General features: G+C 56.3%; 1 protein-coding gene across 2 annotated transcripts in view; it reads right to left on the reverse strand.

Moving 5' to 3' along the window:
* Positions 1–12,778, reverse strand: part of LOC144888226 (butyrophilin subfamily 2 member A2-like) — a 123,319-nt gene that overhangs the window by 87,119 nt on the left and 23,422 nt on the right. For both annotated transcript variants that reach the window (XR_013622104.1, XM_078771047.1), the window contains one exon: positions 8,452–8,511. Coding sequence is in view for 1 of the 2 variants with exons in the window: in XM_078771047.1 (XP_078627173.1) it covers positions 8,452–8,511 (60 nt within the window). In the remaining variant the exon portion in view is untranslated. The remainder of the gene's footprint in view (positions 1–8,451; positions 8,512–12,778) is intronic.

Below are 12,778 nucleotides of genomic sequence, written 5' to 3' on the forward strand. Positions count from 1 at the left end.
AGAGAGAGGGGGGGATGGGGTAGTGGGGAAGAGAGAGAGGGGGGATGGGGTAGTGGGGAAGAGAGAGAGGGGGGATGGGGTAGTGGGGAAGAGAGAGAGGGGGGGATGGGGGTAGTGGGGAAGAGAGAGAGGGGGGATGGGTAGTGAGAGAGAGAGGGGGGAATGGGGTAGTGGGGAAGAGAGAGAGAGGAGGGGATGGGGTAGTGGGGAAGTGAGAGAGGGGGGATGGGGTAGTGGGGAAGGGAGAGGTGGGGGATGGGGTAGTGGGGAAGAGAGAGAGGGGGGGGGATGGGGGTAGTGGGGAAGAGAGAGAGGGGGGATGGGGTAGTGGGGAAGGGAGAGAGGGGGGATGGGGTAGTGGGAAGAGAGAGAGGGGGGCTGGTGTAGTGGGGAAGAGAGAGAGGGGGGATGGGGGTAGTGGGGAAGAGAGAGAGGGGGGGGATGGGGTATTGGGGAAGAGAGAGAGGGGGGGATGGGGTAGTGAGGAAGAGAGAGGGGGGAATGGGGTAGTGGGGAAGAGAGAGAGGGGGGATGGCGTAGTGGGGAAGAGAGAGAGGGGGGATGGGGTCGTGGGGAAGAGAGAGAGAGGGGGGGATGGCGTAGTGGGGAAGCGGAGAGAGGGGGATGGGGTAGTGGGGAAGGGAGAGGGGGGGATGGGATAGTGGGGAAGAGAGAGAGGGGGGATGGGTTAGTGGGGAAGAGAGAGAGGGGGGGATGGGGTAGTGGGGAAGAGAGAGAGGGGGAATGGGGTAGTGGGGAAGAGAGAGAGGGGAATGGGGTAGTGGGGAAGAGAGAGAGGGGGGGATGGGGTAGTGGGGAAGAGAGAGAGTGGGGGATGGGGTAGTGGGGAAGAGAGAGAGGGGGGGATGGGGTAGTGGGGAAGAGAGAGAGGGGGGATGGGGTAGTGGGGAAGAGAGAGAGGGGAATGGGGTAGTGGGGAAGAGAGAGAGGGGGGATGGGGTAGTGGGGAAGCGAGAGAGGGGAATGGGGTAGTGGGGAAGAGAGAGAGGGGAATGGGGTAGTGGGGAAGAGAGAGAGGGGGGGATGGAGGTAGTGGGGAAGAGAGAGAGTGGGGGATGGGGTAGTGGTGAAGAGGGAGAGTGGGGGATGGGTAGTGGTGAGAGGGAGAGGGGGGATGGGGTAGTGGGGAAGAGAGAGAGGGGGGGATGGGGTAGTGGGGAAGAGAGAGAGGGGGGATGGGGTAGTGGGGAAGATAGAGAGGGGACTGGGGTAGTGGGGAAGAGAGAGAGGGGAATGGGGTAGTGGGGAAGAGAGAGAGGGGGGGATGGGGTAGTGGGGAAGAGAGAGAGTGGGGGATGGGGTAGTGGTGAAGAGGGAGAGGGGGGATGGGGTAGTGGGGAAGAGAGAGAGGGGGGGATGGGGTAGTGGGGAAGAGAGAGAGGGGGGGATGGGGTAGTGGGGAAAGAGAGAGAGGGGAATGGGGTAAGTGGGGAAGAGAGAGAGGGGAATGGGGTAGTGGGGAAGAGAGAGAGGGGGGGGATGGGGTAGTGGGGAAGAGAGAGAGAGTGGGGGATGGGGTAGTGGTGAAGAGGGAGAGGGGGGATGGGGTAGTGGGGAAGAGAGAGAGGGGGGGATGGGGTAGTGGGGAAGAGAGAGAGGGGGGATGGGGTAGTGGGGAAGAGAGAGAGGGGGGGATGGGGTTGTGGGAAGAGAGAGAGGGGAAATGGGGTAGTGGGGAAGAGAGAGAGGGGGGGATGGGGTCGTGGGGAAGAGAGAGAGGGGGGGCTGGGGTAGTGGGGAAGAGAGAGAGGGGGGGTGGGGTAGTTGGGAAGAGAGAGAGGGGGATGGGGGGTAGTGGGGAAGTGAGAGAGAGGGGATGGGGTAGTGGGGAAGAGAGAGAGGGGGGGGTGGGGTAGTTGGGAAGAGAGAGAGGGGGATGGGGGTAGTGGGGAAGAGAGAGACGGGGGGTGGGGTTGTTGGGAAGAGAGAGAGGGGGATGGGGGTAGTGGGGAAGAGAGAGAGAGGGGATGGGGTAGTGGGGAAGAGAGAGAGGAGGATGGGGTAGTTGGGAAGAGAGAGAGGAGGATGGGGTAGTTGGGAAAAGAGAGAGGGGGGGATGGGGGGATAGGGGTAGTTGGGAAGAGAGAGAGGAGGATGGGGTAGTTGGAAGAGAGAGAGGAGGATGGGGTAGTTGGGAAGGGAGAGAGGGGGATGGGGGTAGTGGGGAAGAGAGAGAGAGGGGAATAGGGTAGTGGGGAAGCGAGAGAGGGGGGGATGGGGTAGTGGGGAAGAGAGAGAGGGGAATGGGGTAGTGGGGAAGAGAGAGGGGGGGATGGGATAGTGGGGAAGAGAGAGAGGGGGGGATGGGGTAGTGGGGAAGAGAGAGAGGGGGGGATGGGTTAGTGGGGAAGAGAGAAAGAGGGGAATGGGGTAGTGGGGAAGAGAGAGACGGGGGGTGGGGTAGTTGGGAAGAGAGAGAGGGGGATGGGGGTAGTGGGGAAGAGAGAGAGAGGGGATGGGGTAGTGGGGAAGAGAGAGAGGAGGATGGGGTAGTTGGAAGAGAGAGAGGAGGATGGGGGTAGTTGGGAAGAGAGAGAGGGGGGGATGGGGTAGTTGGGAAGAGAGAGAGGGGGGGATGGGGGTAGTTGGGAAGAGAGAGAGGAGGATGGGGTAGTTGGGAAGAGAGAGAGGAGGATGGGGTAGTTGGGAGCGAGAGAGGGGGATGGGGGTAGTGGGGAAGAGAGAGAGAGGGGAATGGGGGTAGTGGGGAAGAGAGAGAGGGGGGATGGGGTAGTGGGGAAGAGAGAGAGGGGAATGGGGTAGTGGGGAAGAGAGAGAGGGGGGGATGGGGTAGTGGGGAAGAGAGAGAGGGGGGATGGGGTAGTGGGGAAGAGAGAGAGGGGGGATGGGGTAGTGGGGAAGAGAGAGAGGGGGGGATGGGGTAGTGGGGAAGAGAGAGAGGGGGGGGATGGGGTAGTGAGGAAGAGAGAGGGGGGAATGGGGTAGTGGGGAAGAGAGAGAGAGGAGGGGATGGGGTAGTGGGGAAGTGAGAGAGGGGGGATGGGGTAGTGGGGAAGGGAGAGGTGGGGATGGGGTAGTGGGAAGAGAGAGAGGGGGGGGGGGATGGGGGTAGTGGGGAAGAGAGAGAGGGGGGATGGGGTAGTGGGGAAGGGAGAGAGGGGGGATGGGGTAGTGGGGAAGAGAGAGAGGGGGGCTGGTGTAGTGGGGAAGAGAGAGAGGGGGGGATGGGGTAGTGGGGAAGAGAGAGAGGGGGGGGGATGGGGGTATTGGGGAAGAGAGAGAGGGGGGGATGGGGTAGTGAGGAAGAGAGAGGGGGGAATGGGGTAGTGGGGAAGAGAGAGAGGGGGGATGGCGTAGTGGGGAAGAGAGAGAGGGGGGATGGGGTCGTGTGGGGAAGAGAGAGAGAGGGGGGGATGGCGTAGTGGGGAAGCGAGAGAGGGGGACTGGGGTAGTGGGGAAGGGAGAGGGGGGGATGGGATAGTGGGGAAGAGAGAGAGGGGGGATGGGTTAGTGGGGAAGAGAGAGAGGGGGGGGATGGGGGTAGTGGGGAAGAGAGAGAGGGGAATGGGGTAGTGGGGAAGAGAGAGAGGGGAATGGGGTAGTGGGGAAGAGAGAGAGGGGGGGGATGGGGTAGTGGGGAAGAGAGAGAGTGGGGGATGGGGTAGTGTGGAAGAGAGAGAGGGGGGGATGGGGTAGTGGGGAAGAGAGAGAGGGGGGATGGGGTAGTGGGGAAGAGAGAGAGGGGGAATGGGGTAGTGGGGAAGAGAGAGAGGGGGGATGGGGTAGTGGGGAAGCGAGAGAGGGGAATGGGGTAGTGGGGAAGAGAGAGAGGGGAATGGGGTAGTGGGGAAGAGAGAGAGGGGGGGATGGGGTAGTGGGGAAGAGAGAGAGTGGGGGATGGGGTAGTGGTGAAGAGGGAGAGTGGGGGATGGGGTAGTGGTGAAGAGGGAGAGGGGGGATGGGGTAGTGGGGAAGAGAGAGAGGGGGGGATGGGGTAGTGGGAAGAGAGAGAGGGGGGATGGGGTAGTGGGAAGATAGAGAGGGGACTGGGGTAGTGGGGAGAGAGAGAGGGGGAATGGGGTAGTGGGGAAGAGAGAGAGGGGGGGATGGGGTAGTGGGGAAGAGAGAGAGTGGGGGATGGGGTAGTGGTGAAGAGGGAGAGGGGGGATGGGGTAGTGGGGAAGAGAGAGAGGGGGGGATGGGGTAGTGGGGAAGAGAGAGAGGGGGGATGGGGTAGTGGGGAAGAGAGAGAGGGGAATGGGGTAGTGGGGAAGAGAGAGAGGGGAATGGGGTAGTGGGGAAGAGAGAGAGGGGGGGGATGGGGTAGTGGGGAAGAGAGAGAGAGTGGGGGATGGGGTAGTGGTGAAGAGGGAGAGGGGGGATGGGGTAGTGGGGAAGAGAGAGAGGGGGGGATGGGGTAGTGGGGAAGAGAGAGAGGGGGGATGGGGTAGTGGGGAAGAGAGAGAGGGGGGGATGGGGTTGTTGGGGAAGAGAGAGAGGGGAATGGGGTAGTGGGGAAGAGGAGAGAGGGGGGGATGGGGTCGTGGGGAGAGAGAGAGAGGGGGGGGCTGGGGTAGTGGGGAAGAGAGAGAGGGGTGGGGGTGGGGTAGTTGGGAAGAGAGAGAGGGGGATGGGGGTAGTGGGGAAGTGAGAGAGAGGGGATGGGGTAGTGGGGAAGAGAGAGAGGGGGGGGTGGGGTAGTTGGGAAGAGAGAGAGGGGGATGGGGGTAGTGGGGAGAGAGAGAGAGGGGATGGGGTAGTGGGGAAGAGAGAGAGGGGGATGGGGTAGTTGGGAAGAGAGAGAGGAGGATGGGGTAGTTGGGAAGAGAGAGAGGGGGATGGGTGTAGTGTGGAAGAGAGAGAGGAGGATGGGGTTGTGGGGAAGAGAGAGAGGGGGGGATGGGGTAGTGGGAAAGAGAGAGAGAGAGGGGATGGGGTAGTGGGGAAGAGAGAGAGGAGGATGGGGTCGTTGGGAAGAGAGAGAGGAGGATGGGGTAGTTGGGAAGAGAGAGAGAGGGGGATGGGGGTAGTGGGGAAGAGAGAGAGGGGGTGGGGTAGTGGGGAAGAGAGAGAGAGACCGGGGGTGGGGTAGTGGGAAGAGAGAGAGAGAGGGGGGGATGGGGGTAGTGGGAAGAGAGAGAGAGAGGGGGGGTGGGGTAGTGGGGAAGCGAGAGAGAGGGGGGTGGGGTAGTGGGGAAGAGAGAGAGAGAGGGGGGTGGGGTAGTGGGGAAGAGAGAGAGAGGGGGGGATGGGGGTAGTGGGAAGAGAGAGAGAGGAGGATGGGCTCGTGGGGAAGAGAGAGAGGGGATGGGGTAGTGGGGAAGCGAGAGAGGGGGATGGGGGGATGGGGGATGGGGTAGTGGGGAACGAGAGAGAGAGGGGATGGGGAAGTGGGGAAGAGAGAGAGGGGATAGGGTAGTGGGGAAGAGAGAGAGGGGGATGGGGCAGTGTGGAAGAGAGAGGGGATGGGGCTGTGGGGGAGAAAGAGGGGGGGAGAGAGGGGGATGTGGTCATGGCGAAGATAGAGGGGAGGAGAGAGGGGGATGGGGTAGTGGGGAAGAGAGAGAGGGGGGATGGGGTAGTGGGGAAGAGAGAGAGGGGAATGGGGTAGTGGGGAAGAGAGAGAGGGGGGGATGGGGTAGTGGGGAAGAGAGAGAGGGGGGGATGGGTAGTGGGGAAGAGAGAGAGGGGGGATGGGGTAGTGGGAAGAGAGAGAGGGGGGGATGGGGTAGTGGGGAAGAGAGAGAGGGGGGGATGGGGTAGTGAGGAAGAGAGAGGGGGGAATGGGGTAGTGGGGAAGAGAGAGAGAGGAGGGGATGGGGTAGTGGGGAAGTGAGAGAGGGGGGGATGGGGTAGTGGGGAAGGGAGAGGGGGGGATGGTGGTAGTGGGAAGAGAGAGAGGGGAGGATGGGGGTAGTGGGGAAGAGAGAGAGGGGGGATGGGGTAGTGGGGAAGAGAGAGAGGGGGGATGGGGTAGTGGGGAAGAGAGAGAGGGGGGATGGCGTAGTGGGGAAGAGAGAGAGGGGGGATGGGGTAGTGGGAAGAGAGAGAGGGGGGGATGGGGGTATTGGGGAAGCGAGAGAGGGGGGGATGGGGTAGTGAGGAAGAGAGAGGGGGGAATGGGGTAGTGGGGAAGAGAGAGAGGGGGGATGGCGTAGTGGGGAAGAGAGAGGGGGGATGGGGTAGTGGGGAAGAGAGAGAGAGGGGGGGATGGCGTAGTGGGGAAGAGAGAGAGGGGGGATGGGGGTAGTGGGGAAGGAGAGGGGGGATGGGGTAGTGGGGAAGAGAGAGAGGGGGATGGGGTAGTGGGAAGAGAGAGAGGGGGGGATGGGGTAGTGGGGAAGAGAGAGAGGGGAATGGGGTAGTGGGGAAGCGAGAGAGGGGGGGATGGGGTAGTGGGGAAGAGAGAGAGTGGGGGATGGGGTAGTGGTGAAGAGGGAGAGGGGGGATGGGGTCGTGGGGAAGAGAGAGAGGGGGGGATGGGGTAGTGGGGAAGAGAGAGAGGGGGGATGGGGTAGTGGGGAAGAGAGAGAGGGGGGGGATGGGGTTGTGGGGAAGAGAGAGAGGGGAATGGGGTAGTGGGGAAGAGAGAGAGGGGGGGATGGGGTCGTGGGGAAGAGAGAGAGGGGGGGATGGGGTCATGGGGAAGGGAGAGAGGGGGGGTGGGGTAGTGTGGGAAGAGAGAGAGGGGGATGGGGTAGTGGGGAAGAGAGAGAGGGGGGTGGGGTAGTTGGGAAGAGAGAGAGGGGGGGATGGGGGTAGTGGGGAAGAGAGAGAGAGGGGATGGGGTAGTGGGGAAGAGAGAGAGTGGGATGGGGTAGTTGGGAAGAGAGAGAGGAGGATGGGGGTAGTTGTGAAGAGAGAGAGGGGGATGGGTGTAGTGGGGAAGAGAGAGAGGAGGATGGGGTTGTGGGGAAGAGAGAGAGGGGGGGATGGGGTAGTGGGAAAGAGAGAGAGAGAGAGGGGATGGGGTAGTGGGGAAGAGAGAGAGGAGGATGGGGTCGTTGTGAAGAGAGAGAGGAGGATGGGGTTGTTGGGAAGAGAGAGAGAGGGGGATGGGGGTAGTGGGGAAGAGAGAGAGGGGGTGGGGTAGTGGGGAAGAGAGAGAGAGACGGGGGGTGGGGTAGTGGGGGAAGAGGGAGAGAGGGGGGGATGGGGTAGTGGGAAGAGAGAGAGAGAGGGGGGGGTGGGGTAGTGGCGGAAGCGAGAGAGAGGGGGGTGGGGTAGTCGGGAAGAGAGAGAGAGAGGGGGGTGGGGTAGTGGGGAAGAGAAAGAGAGGGGGGGATGGGGTAGTGGGAAGAGAGAGAGAGGAGGATGGGCTCGTGGGGAAGAGAGAGAGGGGATGGGGTCGTGGGGAAGTGAGAGAGGGGGATGGGGGGATGGGGGATGGGGTAGTGGGGAAGAGAGAGAGGGGATGGGGAAGTGGGGAAGAGAGAGAGGGGATAGGGTAGTGGGGAAGAGAGAGAGGGGGATGGGGCAGTGTGGAAGAGAGAGGGGATGGGGCTGTGGGGGAGAAAGGGGGGGGGAGAGAGGGGGATGTGGTCATGGCGAAGATAGAGGGGAGGAGAGAGGGGGATGGGGTAGTGGGGAAGAGAGAGGGGATGGGGAAGTGGGGAAGAGAGAGAGGGGATAGGGTAGTGGGGAAGAGAGAGAGAGGGGGATGGGGCAGTGTGGAAGAGAGAGAGGGGATGGGGAAGTGGGGAAGAGAGAGAGGTGGATGGGGCTGTGGGGGAGAAAGAGGGGGGAGAGAGAGAGGGGGATGGGGTCATGGTGAAGATAGAGGGGAGGAGATAGGGGGATGGGGTAGTGGGGGAGAGAGAGGGGGGATGGGGGTAGTGGGGGAGAGAGAGGGGGATAGGGTAGTGGGGAAGAGAGAGAGGGGGATGGGGTAGTGGGGGAGAGAGAGGGGGATAGGGTAGTGGGGAAGAGAGAGAGGTGGATAGGGTAGTGGGGAAGAGAGAGAGGGGGATGGGGCAGTGGGGGAGAGAGAGGGGGATAGGGTAGTGGGGAAGAGAGAGAGGGGATGGGGTAGTGGGGAAGAGAGAGAGGGGGATGGGGCAGTGTGGAAGAGAGAGGGGATGGGGCTGTGGGGGAGAAAGAGGGGGGGGAGAGAGGGAGGGAGGGAGAAATAAAGGAAGGGGGAGAGAGAGGGAAGGGGATGGGGGATGAGAGAGAGGAGGGAGGACAGGATGGGGATTAAGAAAGGCCTTTAATCAGCAAACACAAGTTTGGACTATCCCCTCCTCCTGGTTGGACATCGTTCAATTAAACAAACTTTGGGTCTTGTGACATTTGACAAGAGGGAAAATAGAGTTGGAAAATAACTAAGTGGAATAGAGTGAAGGAAAATATGAATAGGGAAATAACACAGAAGAAAAAGGAAAGAATGAAAAGGAGAAAATCTGGAATTTTAAATAATCTGTATATGGAGGGAAGAAGAAGAACCCCTCCCCGTTTCCCTTCACTTACAAAGTTTTCTTAAGTTGTTCTGATCCAGATCAACCATCACCGGATGCTTCACCGGTCCTTCTGTGGAAATGATTAAAGATTAACAAAAAGTACAACATGTTAAATTCACTTGTTTTTTTGTTTATGAAGATTTATTTTATCTTTCAACGAAAAATCTAAACACAACAAACATGGGGGAAGAGACATGGAACCTCCATTTTGTATGAAAATAAAACATAATTTTAATTGATGAATGAAGGAAATTTCACAACATTGTTCTTGCACTTCCCTCTAATGTAGTAAAATGGAGTGATCGCCAATTCGTTTTCTCCACAAGATAGAATGAATCTTTCCTTCTTCACTGGAATTAAACTTCACATCATTCCAGGAACAAGTGAATGATTCAAGAAACATGTGAATGATTCAAGAAACATGCGAATTATTCAAGGTACATGTGAATGATTCAATGTGCATGTAATTGATTCAAGGAACATGTGAATTATTCCAGGTACATGTCAATGATTGAAGCAACATGCGATTTAATTATTCAAGTTACATGTGAATGATTCAATATGCATGTGAATGATTTTAGGAACATGTGAATGATTTATGTTGATGTGAGATCGTTCTTGGTGAAATTAATCTGTTGTTCGCTCCGTGAGAGGTCAGTGCACCTGTGAAAAAATTATAGATTAAAAAATTCCCTTTACCAACTCAGTATTTTTTAGCTCACCTGGAATTTAGTGCGGTGAACTTATGCGATCGAGCATTGTCCATAGGTAAGTGAGTGAGTGAGGGAGGGAGGGAGTGAGGAAGGGAATGAGGGAGGGATTGAGTATGAAAACACTTCAGTCATTATCGCTTGAACCAAACACTAAGTTTTGACATGAGCTTCATATCTGATGCCGAATGAAGGTGAATTAATCAGATCAAAATCTGCGCTCAATAAGGGGAACTACGGGGGTTTTGACCCCACAAAATAGGTATTTGATCTCTTCTCCGAAACTACACACACAATTTAGAAAAACTTGATCACAACCTTCATCACCCATGATGCACCAAAGGTTGTTCACAGCATTTAAAATATCATAGTCTGAGAGAGTGACTGTTACTCCTGATCCAGGTGAGCTTCAGGACCCGCGGTCCCATTTTATTTTTTATGGTTGATCGATCCAAAATGGAAATGACTGAATTATTTTGTCCAGCCTTTCATAATGTTCATTGATCAGTTGTTTTTATCATAACAATAAATAAATTATTTGAAGATGGAAGTGAGAACAACTCATTCACCTGACGTGTTTCCACGTGACGCATCACTGTGTAATCAGTGTGTGTGTTTCATGTACAACACCTGGAAATATTAACCAAAGGTTTCTGCATCGTTTGTGATGTTGCGTAAACACTTCACTGGTACAGAATTCATTTTAACAACTTTTACACAAAGATTCTCCACTTTTACAAACTTTTACAATTACAATTCATGAGAAGAATAAAACAATGAATGAATGATCAGTAACATCGACTTGGATGTTAAATTTTGCAGAAACACCAAGTTCATGTCCTGATTCTTCACAATCTCAACTAATGACCTCATTCACCTGTAAAATGTTTGTTTTCTGCACAAAACAAGATTTCTCTCCCTCACGGGCCGATCCACCTACAATCCTAGATTACAACTTTGTGGATTTCATGTTATGAATTTTACAATTTATGAAAAAGGATTTAAATTATGTTTGTCTTGTATTTCTGGTCCATAATGTTTCTTTATCATAACAAAATTAACTAGAACGGCACCTGGTATAGCACATACCTCCACCAGGCTGCACAGTTAATGTTTTGTATCCACTGAAAGACCGGATCTGGATCCAGACCTGAACCAAAGTCGAATCAGCTTGTTATTGTCACCCAACCAACTCATTCACCAAGTTTTGTCATAACCCATTCACAACTTTTTGAAATATCGTGGTATGCAGTATATTAAAGCGCGGTGCTAGGCGCGCTTACTTGCTACCAAGGAGGAAGCGGACAACGCGGTTAAACAAAAGAGTCTTTATTCACAAGAGGTCACTGTAGCACTGGCGTGCTCCGGGCTGCGCGCCCGGTGTATATCCTGAGGCCACGCCTACCCCTCGGGCGTGGCCGCCGCCCACTTGGTGCGCGGAATGATGTCACCACGCCAGTGGGCTTTCGTGTCCGCCACACGTGCCACCCCAGAATTCCCGCGCACCTGGAGGGCCAGTTTGCGGAGCAAATGGATGACCCGGCCGAAGCGCCCTCTGGCGACCGGCGGCGTCCGGGGTGCAGGGATGCCAGCTGGGATGCCCCCGGCTGTACCCGGGATGGGTGCCGGACCGGGGGGCGGCATGCCGGTGGTGCTGGGCAGTGCCGGGGGTCCGCCCGCCGGGGGGCGGCCCCGGCGCAGGGGGATTTTGTCCAAGTCTTCAGAGAGTGAGGAGGCTGCAGACTGCCGATCTGAGGGAAGAGCAATGGAGCGGCAGAGAGTGGAGTCATCAGCAAAGAGATAGAGAGGATTTTCAAGAGAGTCAGAGAGATCAATGATGAAGACCAGAAAAAGCACAGGGCCCAGAACACTGCCTTGGGGAACTCCAGCCTGAACAGGAAGAGGAGATGAGAGAACCCCATTCAGGGCCACATGTTGACGATGACTAGAGAGGAAGTCAGCCAGCCATGCGTGGAGATTTCCATGGATACCAAAGGAGGAGAGTTTGGTGAGCAGAGCGGGGTGCCAGACCGTATCGAAGGCACGTCATATGCCGAGGGAGACAGCTCTAATTTCCTGTTTGGCATTGAGGACCTCCATCCATTGTTGAGACAGCAGAAGCAGCATGTCCAGAGTAGAGTGACCTGGTCTGAAACCAAATTGATGCTCAGAGATCAAGCCATTGGAGAAGAGGAAAGATTTCATATCCGAAGCAATGATGGATTCCATGACTTTGCTGATAATTGGGAGATGGCTGATTGGTCTGTAGTTGCTAGGATCTGTTTTTGCACCTTTTTTGTGCAAAGCGGTGATGTTGGCTGATTTCCAAGCAGATGACAGTTGACCTTGAGCAAAAGAGAGGGTGAAGAGAACAGAGAGAGGGTGAGATAGAGCGGCAGAGCAGGATTTTAGGACCCGTGGGCTGATGCCGTCGGGTCCAGTTGCAGAATCAGAGTCGAGGGTTGACAGAAACTTTTCCACCTTGTCAGGAGGAAAGGACACGGAGTCCAGGAGCAGCTGGGTACGACTGGGTATGGTGGGTACAGAGAGGGATGGGTTTGGGACACAAGATTTAGAGGCAAACACAGAGTTGAGGCATTCAGCTTTTTCACGTGCGGAGTCAGCTGTGTAGCCGTTTGAGGTAAGGGAGGGGGTGGAGGGGGAACAAACACCAGAAACGGATTTGACCAGATGCCACTAGGATTTGGAAGAGGGAGACAGATAAGAGAGTTCAGGCTTGAGAACGGAGAGATATTGTTTCCTGGCTCTCCTGAGGGTGGACACAGGTTTGCTGCAATTGACTCCTTTAGCCACTTTGCTGCTGCATTTTCATCTCCCGTCCACTTTTCTGCATTGGACTCCATTACGCATGAGGTAACCACGAAGAAGAAAGGCGTGTCTCCACCTCGTCATAGAGGGGAGGAGTGAGTCGGCTCCGCTCATCCAACCCAGAACGAGGGGTTTGGCTTGAGAGGGCGGAGAGAGAATGCTTGGGGGAGGTTCGCAAAGGTTCAAGGGTGGGGCTTATATAACCCGCGGGAGACGCCCCCACAAGAGAGATGCGCTGGAGATGAGCAGGTGTGACCAAGCCGCCATGATACGTGCCGCGCTGCAGGAAATACGGACCGAGGCAATGCAAGGAGCACGCGACGCAGCAGGCGAGAAAGGAACTTCGCCCGCGCAGTTTGGGACCACGGGAGTTCGCACGACCGCGGCACGGCTTCTTGACGGAGGTGCCTTCTGGCCCGACCGTGCCTAGTCCCCACTGAACCTTCCTTGCCTCTCAAAGCCATCCATCTCCAAGCCATTCGTTCCTGCCTGCATTCCCCGTGTAAGTGTGATCGTTCGTCTGTCTTTCACGTTGTCCTGGGGTATTAATTAAGCTTGTATAGGTAAGCTAATGATTTCACTGTGTCTCCTGCTCCTTCCATTTCCCTGTATATAACCTTGACTGCTCTTTTTGCTTTGGCTTGTGTAAATAATTAATAAATCCTGTTATTCCTCCGTACTTCTTCTTCTTCTTCTTCATTCTCGTTCGGTCGCTTTAGTGGTTTCAATATTGAGTGTACGTGGCACGATTCGGCCAACGTTCAGGATCGGGTTTAGTGAAGGTTAATGACTCGAACT

The sequence above is a fragment of the Myxine glutinosa genome, chromosome 1 (genome assembly GCF_964187855.1).
Source record: "Myxine glutinosa chromosome 1, kmMyxGlut1.1, whole genome shotgun sequence".
Lineage (NCBI taxonomy): Eukaryota > Metazoa > Chordata > Myxini > Myxiniformes > Myxinidae > Myxine > Myxine glutinosa.